We start from the raw sequence: 14,130 nt of genomic DNA, 5'->3' as shown, positions 1-14,130 counted from the left end.
CATCAACAATATCAAGCAAAAGATAAGTAATCTTCATGTTCTACATGTTCCATTAGAGATAATTTTAATTTATATATCGAGACTCTTGGTTATGTGTAGCAAGGTACTTTTTGCTTCTTTAAAGATAGATAGAAATTTGTTACTGAATATGTCCATGGAGTCTTCAAAAAAGATGTTGATATATGGAATTCTTTTGACAAAGAAATTTATAATGTTAAGAAATGCTAAGAAATTCTTCCTCAAACTAATGCATTTAAAAATATTTCTTGATAAAAATAGATTGCACACGGTTTCTAACATTTAAAGAAATAGACTATGGTAACAAGTGGAGAAAAGGAAAATATTGTTCATTAGTAGGAATATTTTAACTGGTTTAATTGTAATATTGAATATATTATCGAAAAAGATAATGTTGTTAAAAATTGGCTAAGCAAAAGTTTTCTAATAACAAATATGAAAAGGCTTTCTCCTCCCATTGTATTTGACTATTTTAAGACAATAAATTTTAATTTTAATCAGAATAAAATCCAAACAATCTCAAACCCTAAGAATGGACATAGTCCCAAGATATTTTGACCATTTTAGGATAATAAGTTTAATTTTTTTTTATTAATAACAAGCCGAGGTCATAATTGAAAAGGAATTATACAAATTAAAATTACCTAAAAACCCTTGTAATACCTGCATAGTTCTTCAAATATTTTGTCATAACTTAAAATCTAGATGTAGATCAAATATACTGCAAATTGCTGCTATGCTAGAAAAGGATGCTAGCAAAGTTTAACTATACTGACTAAATAATCCTAAAAATTGCTAATCTGATAAGCAATTATTATAGTTGTACCATAATATAAGTAAAACAACTATATTTAGCAAAGACTAAAATAAAGCTGCAATACGTAGCTAAAACACCTTAGTCTAAATCCATAGATATATAACAAAAAACTTAATATGCTATCAAATAAAAAGACAAAAGAATTATCCTCTAACCTTCCATCTATTGGCGCAATCTAACCACAAACCCATATAGCCAATGCATTTTCAGAAAACTGTATAACACTTAGAGGCTACAACATATATCAAATTACTATTGTAAAAACCATACCAGATTACAGATATAGTGATAAACAAAAGGATAAATCTACTAATAAAATATATATTCATTAAGAGTATATCAGTTAAAACATTCATGAATCCAACTATAGTTCTCGCAAAGATATCTAGTATCAAAATAGGGTGTTCGTAAAAGCCACCCCTGTAATTCTTATATGAGAAGATTAAAGCCCATTCTATATAGAGTCCTTATCATATCTACTTCTAATACGATATTACTTATCAGTCTTGAAATATATACAGCATAAACATGACCCATAGACTTCAAGATAACAAGGTAATCCTACCAAGGTAATATTAACTAAGACCTTAAACCAAATGCAACCCTTAGAGCACTTATCTCATTCCTCCATAAGGCTTTGATCAACATAATCGCAGTCCACATTGACAACAGCAAAAGAAGATGGCCCTGCGTCATCTTTAGCTGAAGTTGTTTTCTTTTTTGAAGCATTGTCTTTCTTCCTCAAACCACCCCATTCCCTACCTGCCCTTATCACCACCAATGGTAATATTTGAAATCTTTCCACCTCCACATTTGGCAAGGTCTCAAGAGGTTGAAAACCCTCTACTATAAGATATTCTACCCACCATACGTTTCAGGAGTTGCCCTCGTGTGAAGCCACTTCAAAAGGAAATCGATTTTTCTAGCTATATCCAGTTTCCTATTCTCGAAGTCATTAATATCTTTTAAAATTAGTAAGGGTCGCTTAACTACTACTTTGTTAGGATTTCGAACCTCCCTTGGCCCTGGTGCTATGAAGTAGTCCTCTAGGTAAGGGATCATCAGATTTTCATCGACACTTTCCATAGCTATATCTAAATTCCCCAGTAAATCCTTCTTAAAAATACTTCTACACAATTGTATGGCTTCTTTTTGAGTACCCATAACTAACAAGATAGAAACAAAAGTAGTTGGGATATCGCAATTTACCCCGAAACGGAACTCATTGTAAATAAGTTCCTCGCCCATGATCTCCCTTAATGCTCGGCTTGCCAAATCATCCAAATCGTTCGTTATCCTTCTCCATCTTTCATGTTTAACTTCTCCACTAAATGCAATTAGTTTGTTATCATCTACAAGCACCAACTGCAAATTCAACTCCATACTCTTCTCTCTGAAAGTGCCATGTCACTCTTTCAAGATTTAGGCTAATACATTTGTGTTTCACATAAACCTAATTAATACCCACTTCTTTTGAGATGATTATTACTCAAGGGAAACCGAAAAAAAGCATCTTCGCAGGCTGCAGCTCATGTGAAGAGTCTATCATTGACTCTTTGAGAAGCGAACATGCCAAGAAATACATGCTTTCAAACTTTTCTTAAATGCTTAGAAATATTCTAGATTTTTCCTTAGGTCCCATAATCTGCTTACATCATTGCTTACCAGATGATACGTCGATAAGATGTCCACTCAACATTTCCTAAGACCATCTCACCTTGTCTAAATGCCCACTAAAATTCAACAGCTATAAATTAAATTTTGACAGGTTGATATACTCTATAGTATTGAGATGAGATGGCTTGCTACTTAGAGCTAATATATATAATCTTAATTAAATTTTATTCTATTAAAACTATAATAATATTGAGACCTTGTTATATATATATATATATATATATACACTAACCCATCTAACTTAATCATGCCTCAATACCTTAAATAATTCAACTCTCGTTCCAAATTTTGTCCTTGGTCTTCATAAATTCAAATTTGTACCAGCCATCTTTTCCTACTCTCCACACCCTACTACCTTAATTATAATTTCATCGACTCCCAAGTTAGCAAGATTGTCTGCCTCCTTGTTTCCTTCTCTAAATATATGATTAATTTGTGTGTCTTCAAAATAATCTTAGTAATTCCAACACTCTCCCCAGTCTTGAGTTTAGTTTCCAATTCGGAGTTTTCTTAGTCATGATGGTGTTATAATTACTTGGGAATCACCTTCTATGGCCAATTTATTGATACATAGATCTTTGCTTAACAATAACTCTTCAATTAGTGCTTCCATTTCAACTAAGTTTTTGAGGCCATACCTATTAGTTTGGCTAATTTGACACAGATGGAGCCATCTCAATGAAGTATGATACATCATATCCCAACAATCTTGAGATTACCTCTAGAGGCACCATCAAAGTTGAGTTTATACCAACCAGATAATAAATAAATTTTAATTTTAATCAAATTAAAATCCAAACAATCTCAAACCTTGAAGATAGTATAGTCCCAAGATATACTACATAATTTTAAAACAAGCAACCAAAAGTCTTCAATTAGTCATGGATAAATTAGAATTTCTTTTTTATCATCACTATTAGCAAGAAATCTAGGGATACAAACCAAGTTTTGAACCCCAATGAGTTTTTGATGTTGTAGACTTATACCTTGGACTTGGTCATATCAAGGAGAACAAAGAACTAAATCCAAACTCCTAACTTAAAAAATAGTATAAGGCTACAAAGTTGAACAATACAAATATGATGATTTGTAAAGTTCCTTGTATGCACAAATGAAACCTCATACTATAATTTTATTCTCAAAATAATATATATATATATATAAAAGAAATCTAGCATCCTATGTACCATGAAAAATATATATGGAAGAGGTAGATGGAGAAGGTTAATGAAGAATGGTGGAAGAAGGTATGTATCCATTCTTCATTTAACCTTCATCTACGTCTTCTAAATATGTTTTTCATGGTGCATAGGATGTTGGCTTTCTTATATAATTATTAACATGTTGAACATTTAGTTGGGCATTACAAGGAATTGTTATTTTCAGAATATAATGAGAGAATAATTATATAAGAAACCTAGCAACCTATGCACCATGAAAACATATATGGAAGAGGTACATGAAGGTGGATAAATGACGAAGAGTGGAAAAGGGTATGTACCTTTTGTACAGTTGGAACAGTTGACTCGAAAAAACATTTTATTTTAGAGTGAAATTTGCAGTGACATTTGGATCAAATAAACAAATAATTTATCAGCAGATGGTCCAAAAAATAAGGGAGTTCATCATCAAAATAAATAAACCAATAATGTAAAAAACTAAAATAACTTGAGTCCGATGTCCTTTAGACATTAAAAACCACCTATTCTATAGCTGAAAAAACACTTGTCTGATAAATGCATAATCTAAAAAAAAAGATGGTCCAAAAAATAAGGGAGTTCATCATCAAAATAAATAAATCAATAATGTAAAAAACTAAAATAGCTTGAGTCGGATGTCCTTTAGACAGTTTTAGCCTCCTAGACATTAAAAACCTTCTATTCTATAGCTGAAAAAACACTTGTCTGATAAATGCATAATCTACTACAATGAAAGCACTAAAATATTATTATTTACATAAATCTATCTCACAAGGTTTCTGTTCATGTTCGAATTACACAGAAAAAATCGGATTAAATTTGACAATGAAATAAAAATTAAAAATTGTAATCAAATTCAATGACTATAAATTTGTAATTTTAAGAAAAAATCATTAAATTAAAATTACATAAAACTTAGTTATAATTTTTAAAAATATATATATCATGTTGAGTTCTTGTTTTTTTTAATATTGTGCTGTCCTGGGCATTGCAAATTTATTATATATTGAATTGTTATATTACAATTTTAGGAGAAATTGAATTATTAGTTTTGCCTCCATTTCTACAATTTCCTCTCCCATGTTCAATGCGAAACAATATCTATGATTACCATTGAAGAAACAAAACTACCATCATGCTTTCAAGATCATTGAACATCCTAAAATCAAAACTAACAAAATTGCAAATGGATTTGGAAAATCCCTTGGCATGCATCAATGAACAGATGCCAATATACATTTCCAAAAATCTTCAAGATTTCATGTTTCCAAAAACATTGTATGGCGATTCCATACAGCGAATAAATATTTAACAAAAGTAACTGCATCATCCAACTTGAGCTGCTACTTCACTAGCAAAATCAGTCTCTTTCCTGCATATAGAGAATGTTTACGAAGGATCAGTTTCCCAAATAATACGAAGGATAGTTAAACTCAAGGAAAGTAGAAACAATGGACCATGCACAAATATGGACATATAGCCAAATGTCAGGGCATTCTTGTCATATCAATGTCAACTATGTTATCTTTCCTATCCCAGAAGTTAAATCCTTAGATTGTGGTTTGTCTTGGTCTACTAACAATGTATGCAAATTGCTCATCACGAAAATTATCAAACTAGGAATCCTGAAGGAGGCTTCAAATTCAGCACCAACAAAGAAAAGAAAAGGTGAAGTTCAACGAAAGACTATGACAGCAAATACCAAGTGCAGGTAGGAAGGATTCAAGCTAAGACAAAACTTCTCCGACACATTGAGACAACATCATATATGAGGATCATCTTCAAAACATAAAGTAGTCACTCTTGAGAAACCAATACTCAAGACAAGTAGTTTACATGAAGTCCTAGAATCAAACCTTTTATTTTTTGAAAGTTTCTATTTTTGGAAAAAAGTTACCTTTTTGCTTTTTGATTTTTTGTTGTTTGGACTTGAAGAGATGAGCACAAAAATCACAACTTTCTATTTTAAGAAATTCGTTTTTTCTTTTTCGATGAAAAACAATAGATGGCAAAGTTAGAGGGTTAATCATATAGATTCAAGCTTTATCAAACTAAAATGGTTTTAAGAGGCAAGAAAATGATGGAAAACTTGTTTAAGTTTGAGGTTTTATGGTGTAGCCTTCAAGAACGGAAAAAAAGAGCACTTTTAATGAAAGATAAAATATTTCCATAAAATCTTTCAAAAACTCATCAAAAAGCACTCCAAGCACCTATGCCTTGTTCATTATTGGCATCCATATAAGCAAATTCATGATGAGAATCATATAAATAAAATAAAAAATAATTGAGTACCGAAGCTCTTCTAAACACATAAAAGGTACGCTTTTCTTGCCAAAATGAAGATAGAAACAAAGAAAATGTGGCAGCCAAGTTAGTATATGCACTCAAGAAGATTGGAAGGAAAATAAAGTGAAATAAAAGAGAAAATGAGATGAATCTAAGCCCTTGGTTCAAAGTGAAGCCCAAGCAAAGATTTAGGATCCATTCAAGACAAAATCAGGAGATCAAAGCCCTTAATATAGATGGATGCAAAGTAGAAATAGAAAGTAATCTTTTATATTATTTTCAGAAAATGAGGATAGAATTGCTTGCAAAGCAATCATTTTTAATATTTTTGAAGCTTCAACAAGCTGTAGCTTGAATACTATAAATGTGTCATTTACACATACAATATATAAGAGTTGATGCCAAACTTATCCTGCAAAAGTTGTCATTCAAGTTCGAAGTTAGATTAGATTGTTTAAGTTTGTGTGTAAAGAATATGATGTTGAAGCTTGCTTATGCTGCCAAGATTTCCATTCAAGCCCAATCCCCATAAGTTTTGTAATCATTCAAGTAAAAATCAAATTATTAGAAGATCCATGCTAATTTTGTGTGACATCAATGTTCAAATACGTAAAGCAGCTTTAAATGTTTAGCGATAGTTCATCGTCTTCATCCAATTTCCTTCTAGGTGTTGTTATTTCCATGTGTCACATTTTCTTCAAGAGCAAATTAATCATTGATACAACTCCAAGGATCTCTGTTCTAATCCTTGGATAGTATTCTCTTTTATGTTCTAGCTGTCATATTGAGAAAATTCATTGATGAGGATAAAAGTTCCTCAAAGTCCCACGCTCTAACTTCTGAAATCAAAACAAACAGGCTAAGCTTGCTTATTTATTTTATCCAAATAAATTGTACAGTGTTCATATTAGCAGGCTTGTTTTCGTTTTAGAATTTAGAGTAGGTTGAATCAGGAAGCTGGAGGTTTGAGACTCTTTGAGCAACAAGGTTGGAGTTGAAAAGATGAAGCTTGGACAGGAAACTAAGAGTTGAATCGAAGATTTAAGACAGAAGGCCTATTTCCAAGTAGTAACCTGAGTAACTAAGATCAAAAGTCTAGTAGCGCATTAGTGAGGATCTGACTCTCCATTGCTTGCAGTGTAGGCAACGGACTGCAGATTTGCAGTATTACTCGTTCCAAAATTATTTATAGCTAGAAACTATGAAAGAGTTCCTAGTGAAGTCTATTATATTTGATAATAAGACCATTCAGTAATTGTTGTAAGGTTGAAGGCCTGATTGTAATGCATTGGAGCTTGGTGTAATTATCATGGATGAAATAAATACATTATTTTCTCTATTCATTATGTTGTGTACATTGAATTGTTATATTATTTGATTAGAATTTGGTATTTGTTACTTATATCTAGAAGTAGCTTGCATGGTTGGACAATCTTTCATTAGACCCTCCTTTGCGACTACATCAAATGGTATTAGAGCAAAGTTCATTGCTTGAGTGAGTGATAACCCACAACAGATTCCTGTGTCATATTGTAGATGATACATCTAGAGGAGAGGCTCACAAATACTTATGTATGTTACACCACAAATGATCCATCCAAAAGAATGGCTCACAAATACTTGTTATGGGTGCATCAAGGTGATCTATAGATTCTGCTTATAGAAGATCTTGTGCATGTATCATATTGTAAGTGATTCATGTAAAGAGTGGTTCATGGAAACCTTGTGTATGTGTCCCACTACAAGTGATCCATCAAGGAGGTGGCTCAGAGGAAGAAGGTATCTTGGCACTACAATGTTGGGTTGAGGTTGTCCATAGAGCATCAAAGAATTAAATTGCTTGTAAAAGATTATCTAAGCTAAAAAGTAACTTGGTGGATCACGCTAACAAGATACAAACCAGAGGGTTGTTTGTTAGAGGTAGAGATATAGTTCCCAGTTTAGAAAGTCTTGATGAGGCAAGAAGAAAAGACAATTGATCTTTTTAAGAATGGGGTGTTCAGATTTGAAAGGTTAATGAACCAACAAAATGATGAGATGTTTGGTCAGCTGAAGATGGTAGTAGATCAGCCAAATGTGGTAATGCAGACTCTTCTAGAGGATGTGTGATACACATTATCATTTCATGCCACCTTTCATTGCCCATTGATGAGAACTGATCCACGAGATCCTAAATGGGCTATCTTGCATGAATATTGTGCCTCTAGTTGTAGTATTAATTCCCCCTCTTTTCATGTTTTAGTCAATTGCCCAAGTTGAAAAAACCTAAAATTGACTAAGTGTAAAAGTTGTCAGAGTTTCAATGTTTCAGTCACTCATACTTGCATACTCTTCCTATCAGCTTCAACTCCTCTCCCCAATCCTTCAAAATGCAATTAACTGTTACATTTGTCAATTCGTTGAGTCATCAGTGGTACCCTTATTCCTCTACCACTTTTGGCATCTATAAGCAGTATCTCTGATCCCTGATGCTCAACATTTCTCTTCCCCTTTTTCAGATTCTTCCAAGTCCTTTGGACTTTTGAACTTTTCCTTGCCTTCATACCTTTCCATCCATGCCCAAAAGTCTAAAACTCCACCTTCCTTCTACTGACATCATTCCCCTTCCTCTTTAAGCATCCCTTCTATGGTCAATCCAGTCCTTGAAGCCTGGAATACTCCATCAGATGTTTAGAGTATCTCTTCCCCTGCTTTTCCATGGCAAGCAGCAAGGTGGATCCCCAATGCTTGATGCTTGACAAGAAGGCTTTGTTGAGGCATCGAACATAGGTGTGCCTGCATCCCAGACTCGATCAGTAAGCAATCCAAGGAGGGAACCCCAAGACTCGATGCCTAATGGATAAACGTTTTGTCAAGGCATTGGAGGTTTTAATGCACTTCTACCAAATCCATTGGGCACAACAATATGCAAAGGTCCGAAAATCTATTGATAGCAACAAGGACACTCTAGACAACATGTTTTCTCTCACCAACAACTCTACAATGCCATTAATGCTCGCAACTACCAGATCGTGATCAGAGGAAGCTCCAAAAAGGCTTTTAATGCAATTTGGCACAAATCCAAGAGGAAAAAGATGGCACCCATGCTTCATTTAATGTTGTAGACACCCCTTCTCAGAAACACCATTCCCCAAGACATTTTTCAACGGATTCCTTGGGCAGATTTGATCTACTAATAGGACATTAATAAAAGAAAGTTTTCTCCATGCCTCAGCCAATCATATGAAGTGTACACATGTCTGCATTTCGTTGGCTAAGATAGTAGCTAGGATTTCTCTCTAGTCTACCACATTGTCTTTAGTTTGGCACCTCTTCCAAAATAAAAGCCTTGCCGTCCTCATTTTGTACAAGTTCCTCCTTCAATATCTTACCAAAGACTTGCATGCTCTACAACTCTGCTATTGTAAACAGGCTCCATGCCTTTGAAACGATAAAAATTACCTTATTTTTACCTCTTCTCAGTTCCTATATGTTGTGTGATTTCCTCTTACATTTATACATGAATGATTTTACTACATTTTGCAGACGCTGTTGTGTATAAATGAATTGCGAGAATTAGTTGTTGATTTCATCCAATATAGTATGTGTCAAATCCCTTACCTCCATAACTACTTGTAGGAGTCATTAAATGGAGACTTGTGTGAGTTACGGTAATTCTGTTTGTCCTCAATGCTATCATGGGCAAGAAGGAACTCACTCAAATCTAGACGTATCAACACCCTTTCCCTTTCATGCATTCCTTCTTCCCCTTATCTTTGCAAAATCAATAGGATAGGATTAGGCCTTGTTGTGACCTTTTCACACATCGCCCCATTGCAAACAAGGACCCCCTCTTTCTTGCTTTCTGCATCTTGTTAGTTTAGGGTTTTGGTAGTTAGGTGGCAAATTTTGAGCTTTCAATGCCCAAGTCTCAATTTTGAAGTGATCATGCCTAAGGTGCAATTAGGGTTTCAAATTTTGAGTAGAATCCAATGCTTCAAAATGTCAAAACTGTTGTGATCCTAATTTCTGTCCAAGTCTAGGGCTTGCAACAGGTTTTAAACATGAAGAAATGTGAGTGTTGCGAATTAGGGTTATTTTTGTGCTCAAGCATCAAGGGACCCTATAGGAGTCATTTTCTTGCTCCTAGGAGGTAAACTAAGTCAGATTTGCACATTGTCCCGATGGACCCTTATTTTCCCCTAGTTAAAATAAAGTAAGTCCCGATGTGAAATGATGAAATTTAAGAAGTCTGGGCATTTTCAATGTGAAAATCACCTTTCTCCCAATGGAGGACGTTTTTCCCTTAAGTTTTGGACATTGCCCTGATGGGACATGATTTTCCCCATTATGTGTCCTGATGGACCACGTTTTTCCACTAGAGGCCCAAAAATTGACTAAGTGTTGCAATATGTGTCCTAATGAGGTGCGAATCTCCCCAGGGATGAAAATGAGTTGTGCATTGATAGAATTGATGTGTCCAGATGGTGGTCGATTTTCCCCAAGGATCAAATTTGTGGACAAGTTGATGAAATGAAGGGATTTTTATTGTCCAGATGACCCACATTTTTCCCCAAGATGATTTTTCTGGACAATGCAAACAAAAAGATGAATTTTAGTGTCCTGATGGGGGTCAATTTTCCCCAAAGTGGAGTTTTGGGACAAAGTTAATGAATGAAGGGATTTTGTGTGCCCTGATGGGGGCCGTTTTTCCCCAAGTGACCATTTGTAATGAGTTATGGTAAAATTTTATGAAAATTGGAGTCCCAACATGGATCAATTTTCCCCAGTTGGCCCAAATTTTATGAAAGTGAAAAGATTTAATGCCAAGTGTGCCCAAAATTAATTGTTTTTGCCTTGTTACGAATTATTTAATGCCCGGCGATAATTATTTAATGATAAAAATGCAATCCCAAGGCAAATCAATTTTCCCCCGGGCTTTATGAAAGAGCAAGTTTTATCCCACATTGCTTGTGTGGTGAAATCTCAAAGTGAAAACCTGAATAAGTATGCCCCAGCTAGCATTAAAATAATTTTGTAAGTGGCCGATGTGACAATTGGGTGGCTGGTTGAAGGCAAATTGAAGGTTACAGCTGGGGCGATATTTGCCCAAGAGTCATTTTGACGCCATTATTAAGGGAGAGTTGTAGATTGGAGAGGGCGATTTTGCCCAATCAGACTTAGCCGCCTTCATCAAAGGATGAGTTACAGCGATTTTTGTGGCTAATTGGGCCACATTTTTGGGCAATTTCGAGTTTGGTGCCATTGTTGGAGAGGCCACAATTTTGTATGTTGCTGGGCACTTCACACTTGGGCGATTTTTGGAAGCATTATGTGATGCCATTGCTGGTGTATGAGGAGAATCTGAGTTTGTTGTCGTAGCTGGACATATTTGTGACACCATAGTTGGCTGCCATTGCTGGCCCTTACCTGGAACTTTCCATTTCCAGATCTGAAACTTCATTTCCAACTAAGGCAATTGTGTTTGGACACTATTTTTGAAGAATTTGGGTGCATTTTGTGTGGACACCATTGCTGGTGCAGGTCTGAAGCATCATTTTCAAAGTTGTCTTCAGACTGAAACTTCATTTCCGGCCACATAGTTGTGCCCAGGTGTGGCCATTTTGGAGCTTGGAAGGGTGAGATAAATCGAGTGCAAGTATATGGCAGGTCTGTGACCACTTCCAGCCACTGATTTCTATCCTTTTCAGTGTGTCTTCAGACTTTGGAGGCCATTTTCAGATATTGGAGGTGTGTATTCAGACTTAGGAATCTGAAAATCAGACTTATATACTAAGTGTATTCAGATTTGTGGTACACTTTTTGAGCCTCAAATCCATTATTTTCTGAGCATACCCACATGTCTTCAGACTTATTTTCAATTATCAGACCTTACATAAGTCTGAAATTTGAGGTTTTATGAGGGTTTTCTTTTCAAAGATTGTTTTGTTCTCAGAATTTATGTTGCAAATTAGAGAAATATCTGTTTTTTGATATTTAAATTTGACAAAATCATAAAAAAAAGAACTTAATAAATTATGAAAACAAGTTATTTAAGTTATTTTTCATGATATTGACTTTGTGTTTCATACAGGTATCATGTCTAAGGCAGGAATCACTGCGAGGAAGGAACAATTGAGGATAGTGCAAGAGGGTTTCTATCCGGAATCCCAGCTATCATCCCAATGGAAGAAGATCACGAACACGAACATGGAATTCCTGGACATGGAGCAAATGCGGTAAAGGATGTTTGGATTGAAGAATCATCTTCCTTCCACCCTTTCGACCAACATCATGAAGAGCGGGATATATCAAGTGGCTGGCTTTCCACCATCCATACAATGTAGTGAACTTATTATTGAGTGTGCAAAGCACTATGATCCCTGATCAAATTACCTAAAGGGACAATGCTTACATATCTTGCCAAGGATACTATCATGGAAATGTTTGGAATCCTCAGGAGTGCAGACATGCGAGAGAAAACTAAGGATGAATATGAGGCTATTTTTTTTAAGGCGGCGGATGCATGCATGACATTTTTCAACAAAGAGTGGATCATTGAACCTAGGTGTCACCACTCTAAGCTACCCAAAAGGCTTCTATCATCGGACTTCAAAGATGAATACAGTGATATGATATTCCTACTCAATAGAGTGATGGGGACACCTCAAGGGGCCTTGTTTGAGAACTAGATGTTCTATTTTATTGAGGACATATCAAGATTAATTGGGCCAAGATTGTAAGTGACAACCTATTTATAGAATAGATAGAGGCGAAGACGATTTGTCTCCCCTGTTTACAGAGAGAGTTTAATTAGTAAACAATGCAATATTTAAACATTAATAATAATACCTACAGAAGAGAGGAAGATTTTTTGTGGATACTTTTTTTAAAAGGGCAAAAAATAGATAGGTATCTATTATACGAAACCAAACATACCAAAAATAAAATAGGATTTTTAGACCCTATTTAGAACGAGACTTCCAGTTGAGGAATGTAGAAAAGACGAGGACATTCAACATGACTTCCTGCCTTGTATACTTGCCTACTAGATTTGTTGTATACAAAGGACTCACATGCAAGGGTGAAGTCCAAAATGGGCCAGGACAATAGCAAGTTTATGAATGTTATCCACAACTTCATATGCACAAAATTGAACACTGTAGAAGGGTGAACGATGCTTTCACCATGTACATCACAAGGCTATTGCAGGGCAAGATCCACAAAAGGTTGTCCAAGGAGGCAACAAGGCTTATTGAGAAATATGGATCGTGGTATATACAGTTTCCTACCTTCACATACCTACAGATTCAAGGATTTAGATCCAAACCATACAAAATTCCTAGGTATCCGACGAACAAGATGATCATACTTGAGGTAGTGAGACAATTTTTGGAATCTGATTTCATCCAAAAGGAGAAACACAAAACAAGGATAACTCTCCCAATTGCACTTGAGAAGACTTTGGAGGTATGCTACACCGCAGCTGCAGCAAGTGTAGTCATTGAGGAACTTGAGTTCTATCGCCTTGGGACTTATAAGAGTAGGGATTGATTTTATCCATTCAGAAATATTGTGAAGATCAAGGGAGAGAGGTTTACATAAGATTGACATTGAGGATTACTGGGCTAATCTCATGGATGAGCACGCAGTAAGGAAGAGGATGTGGTCCCAAATGTCAATTGATTTCATGACGAAGTGCGAACTCTTCTCCATTGCGGACCAGATAGTTGATGACATTGAGCACACTCATCCATAGTATGTGAATGAAAAGGACAAGCCTATCCTATTGCCTAGTAGGACATAGCTAGAGGTGGCGGATTTGAATGTGCTTATGAGAGAAGTGAATGATTGCTCCAGGGAATGGGTGGACGAGTACGTCAATAAGTTAAGAGAAATGAACGTCACCTTTACCTATGAAAAGATGAAACACGAGGAGCCTTCCTTGATGACGATGAAAGAACAACCAGTGATATAAGGATACATGAAGATGAGGAGAGTCATGCTCCCAAAAGAAGGAAGGGTATGCCTAGAGAATCGCAAGCAAAGGGCAAGGAGACTATTAGCCACCAATCAAGGCAAAAAAAAACATAAGTCTAATACTCCTTTATCCACCCCAAGTTCCTCATTAGTGAAAGAGAATAATATACCAGA

General features: G+C 35.3%; 1 protein-coding gene across 1 annotated transcript in view; it reads right to left on the bottom strand.

Moving 5' to 3' along the window:
* Window positions 1-4,695: 4,695 nt before the first annotated feature.
* Window positions 4,696-14,130, bottom strand: part of LOC131029161 (elongation factor Ts, mitochondrial) — a 96,147-nt gene continuing 86,712 nt past the window's right edge. Inside the window, exon 8 of the mRNA XM_057959557.2 lies at window positions 4,696-5,083. Within this exon, the coding sequence (XP_057815540.2) occupies window positions 5,038-5,083 (46 nt within the window). The 3' untranslated portion in view covers window positions 4,696-5,037. The remainder of the gene's footprint in view (window positions 5,084-14,130) is intronic.

This window comes from Cryptomeria japonica, chromosome 1, assembly GCF_030272615.1.
Source record: "Cryptomeria japonica chromosome 1, Sugi_1.0, whole genome shotgun sequence".
NCBI lineage: Eukaryota > Viridiplantae > Streptophyta > Pinopsida > Cupressales > Cupressaceae > Cryptomeria > Cryptomeria japonica.
This window is presented reverse-complemented; position numbering and strand designations above follow the sequence as displayed.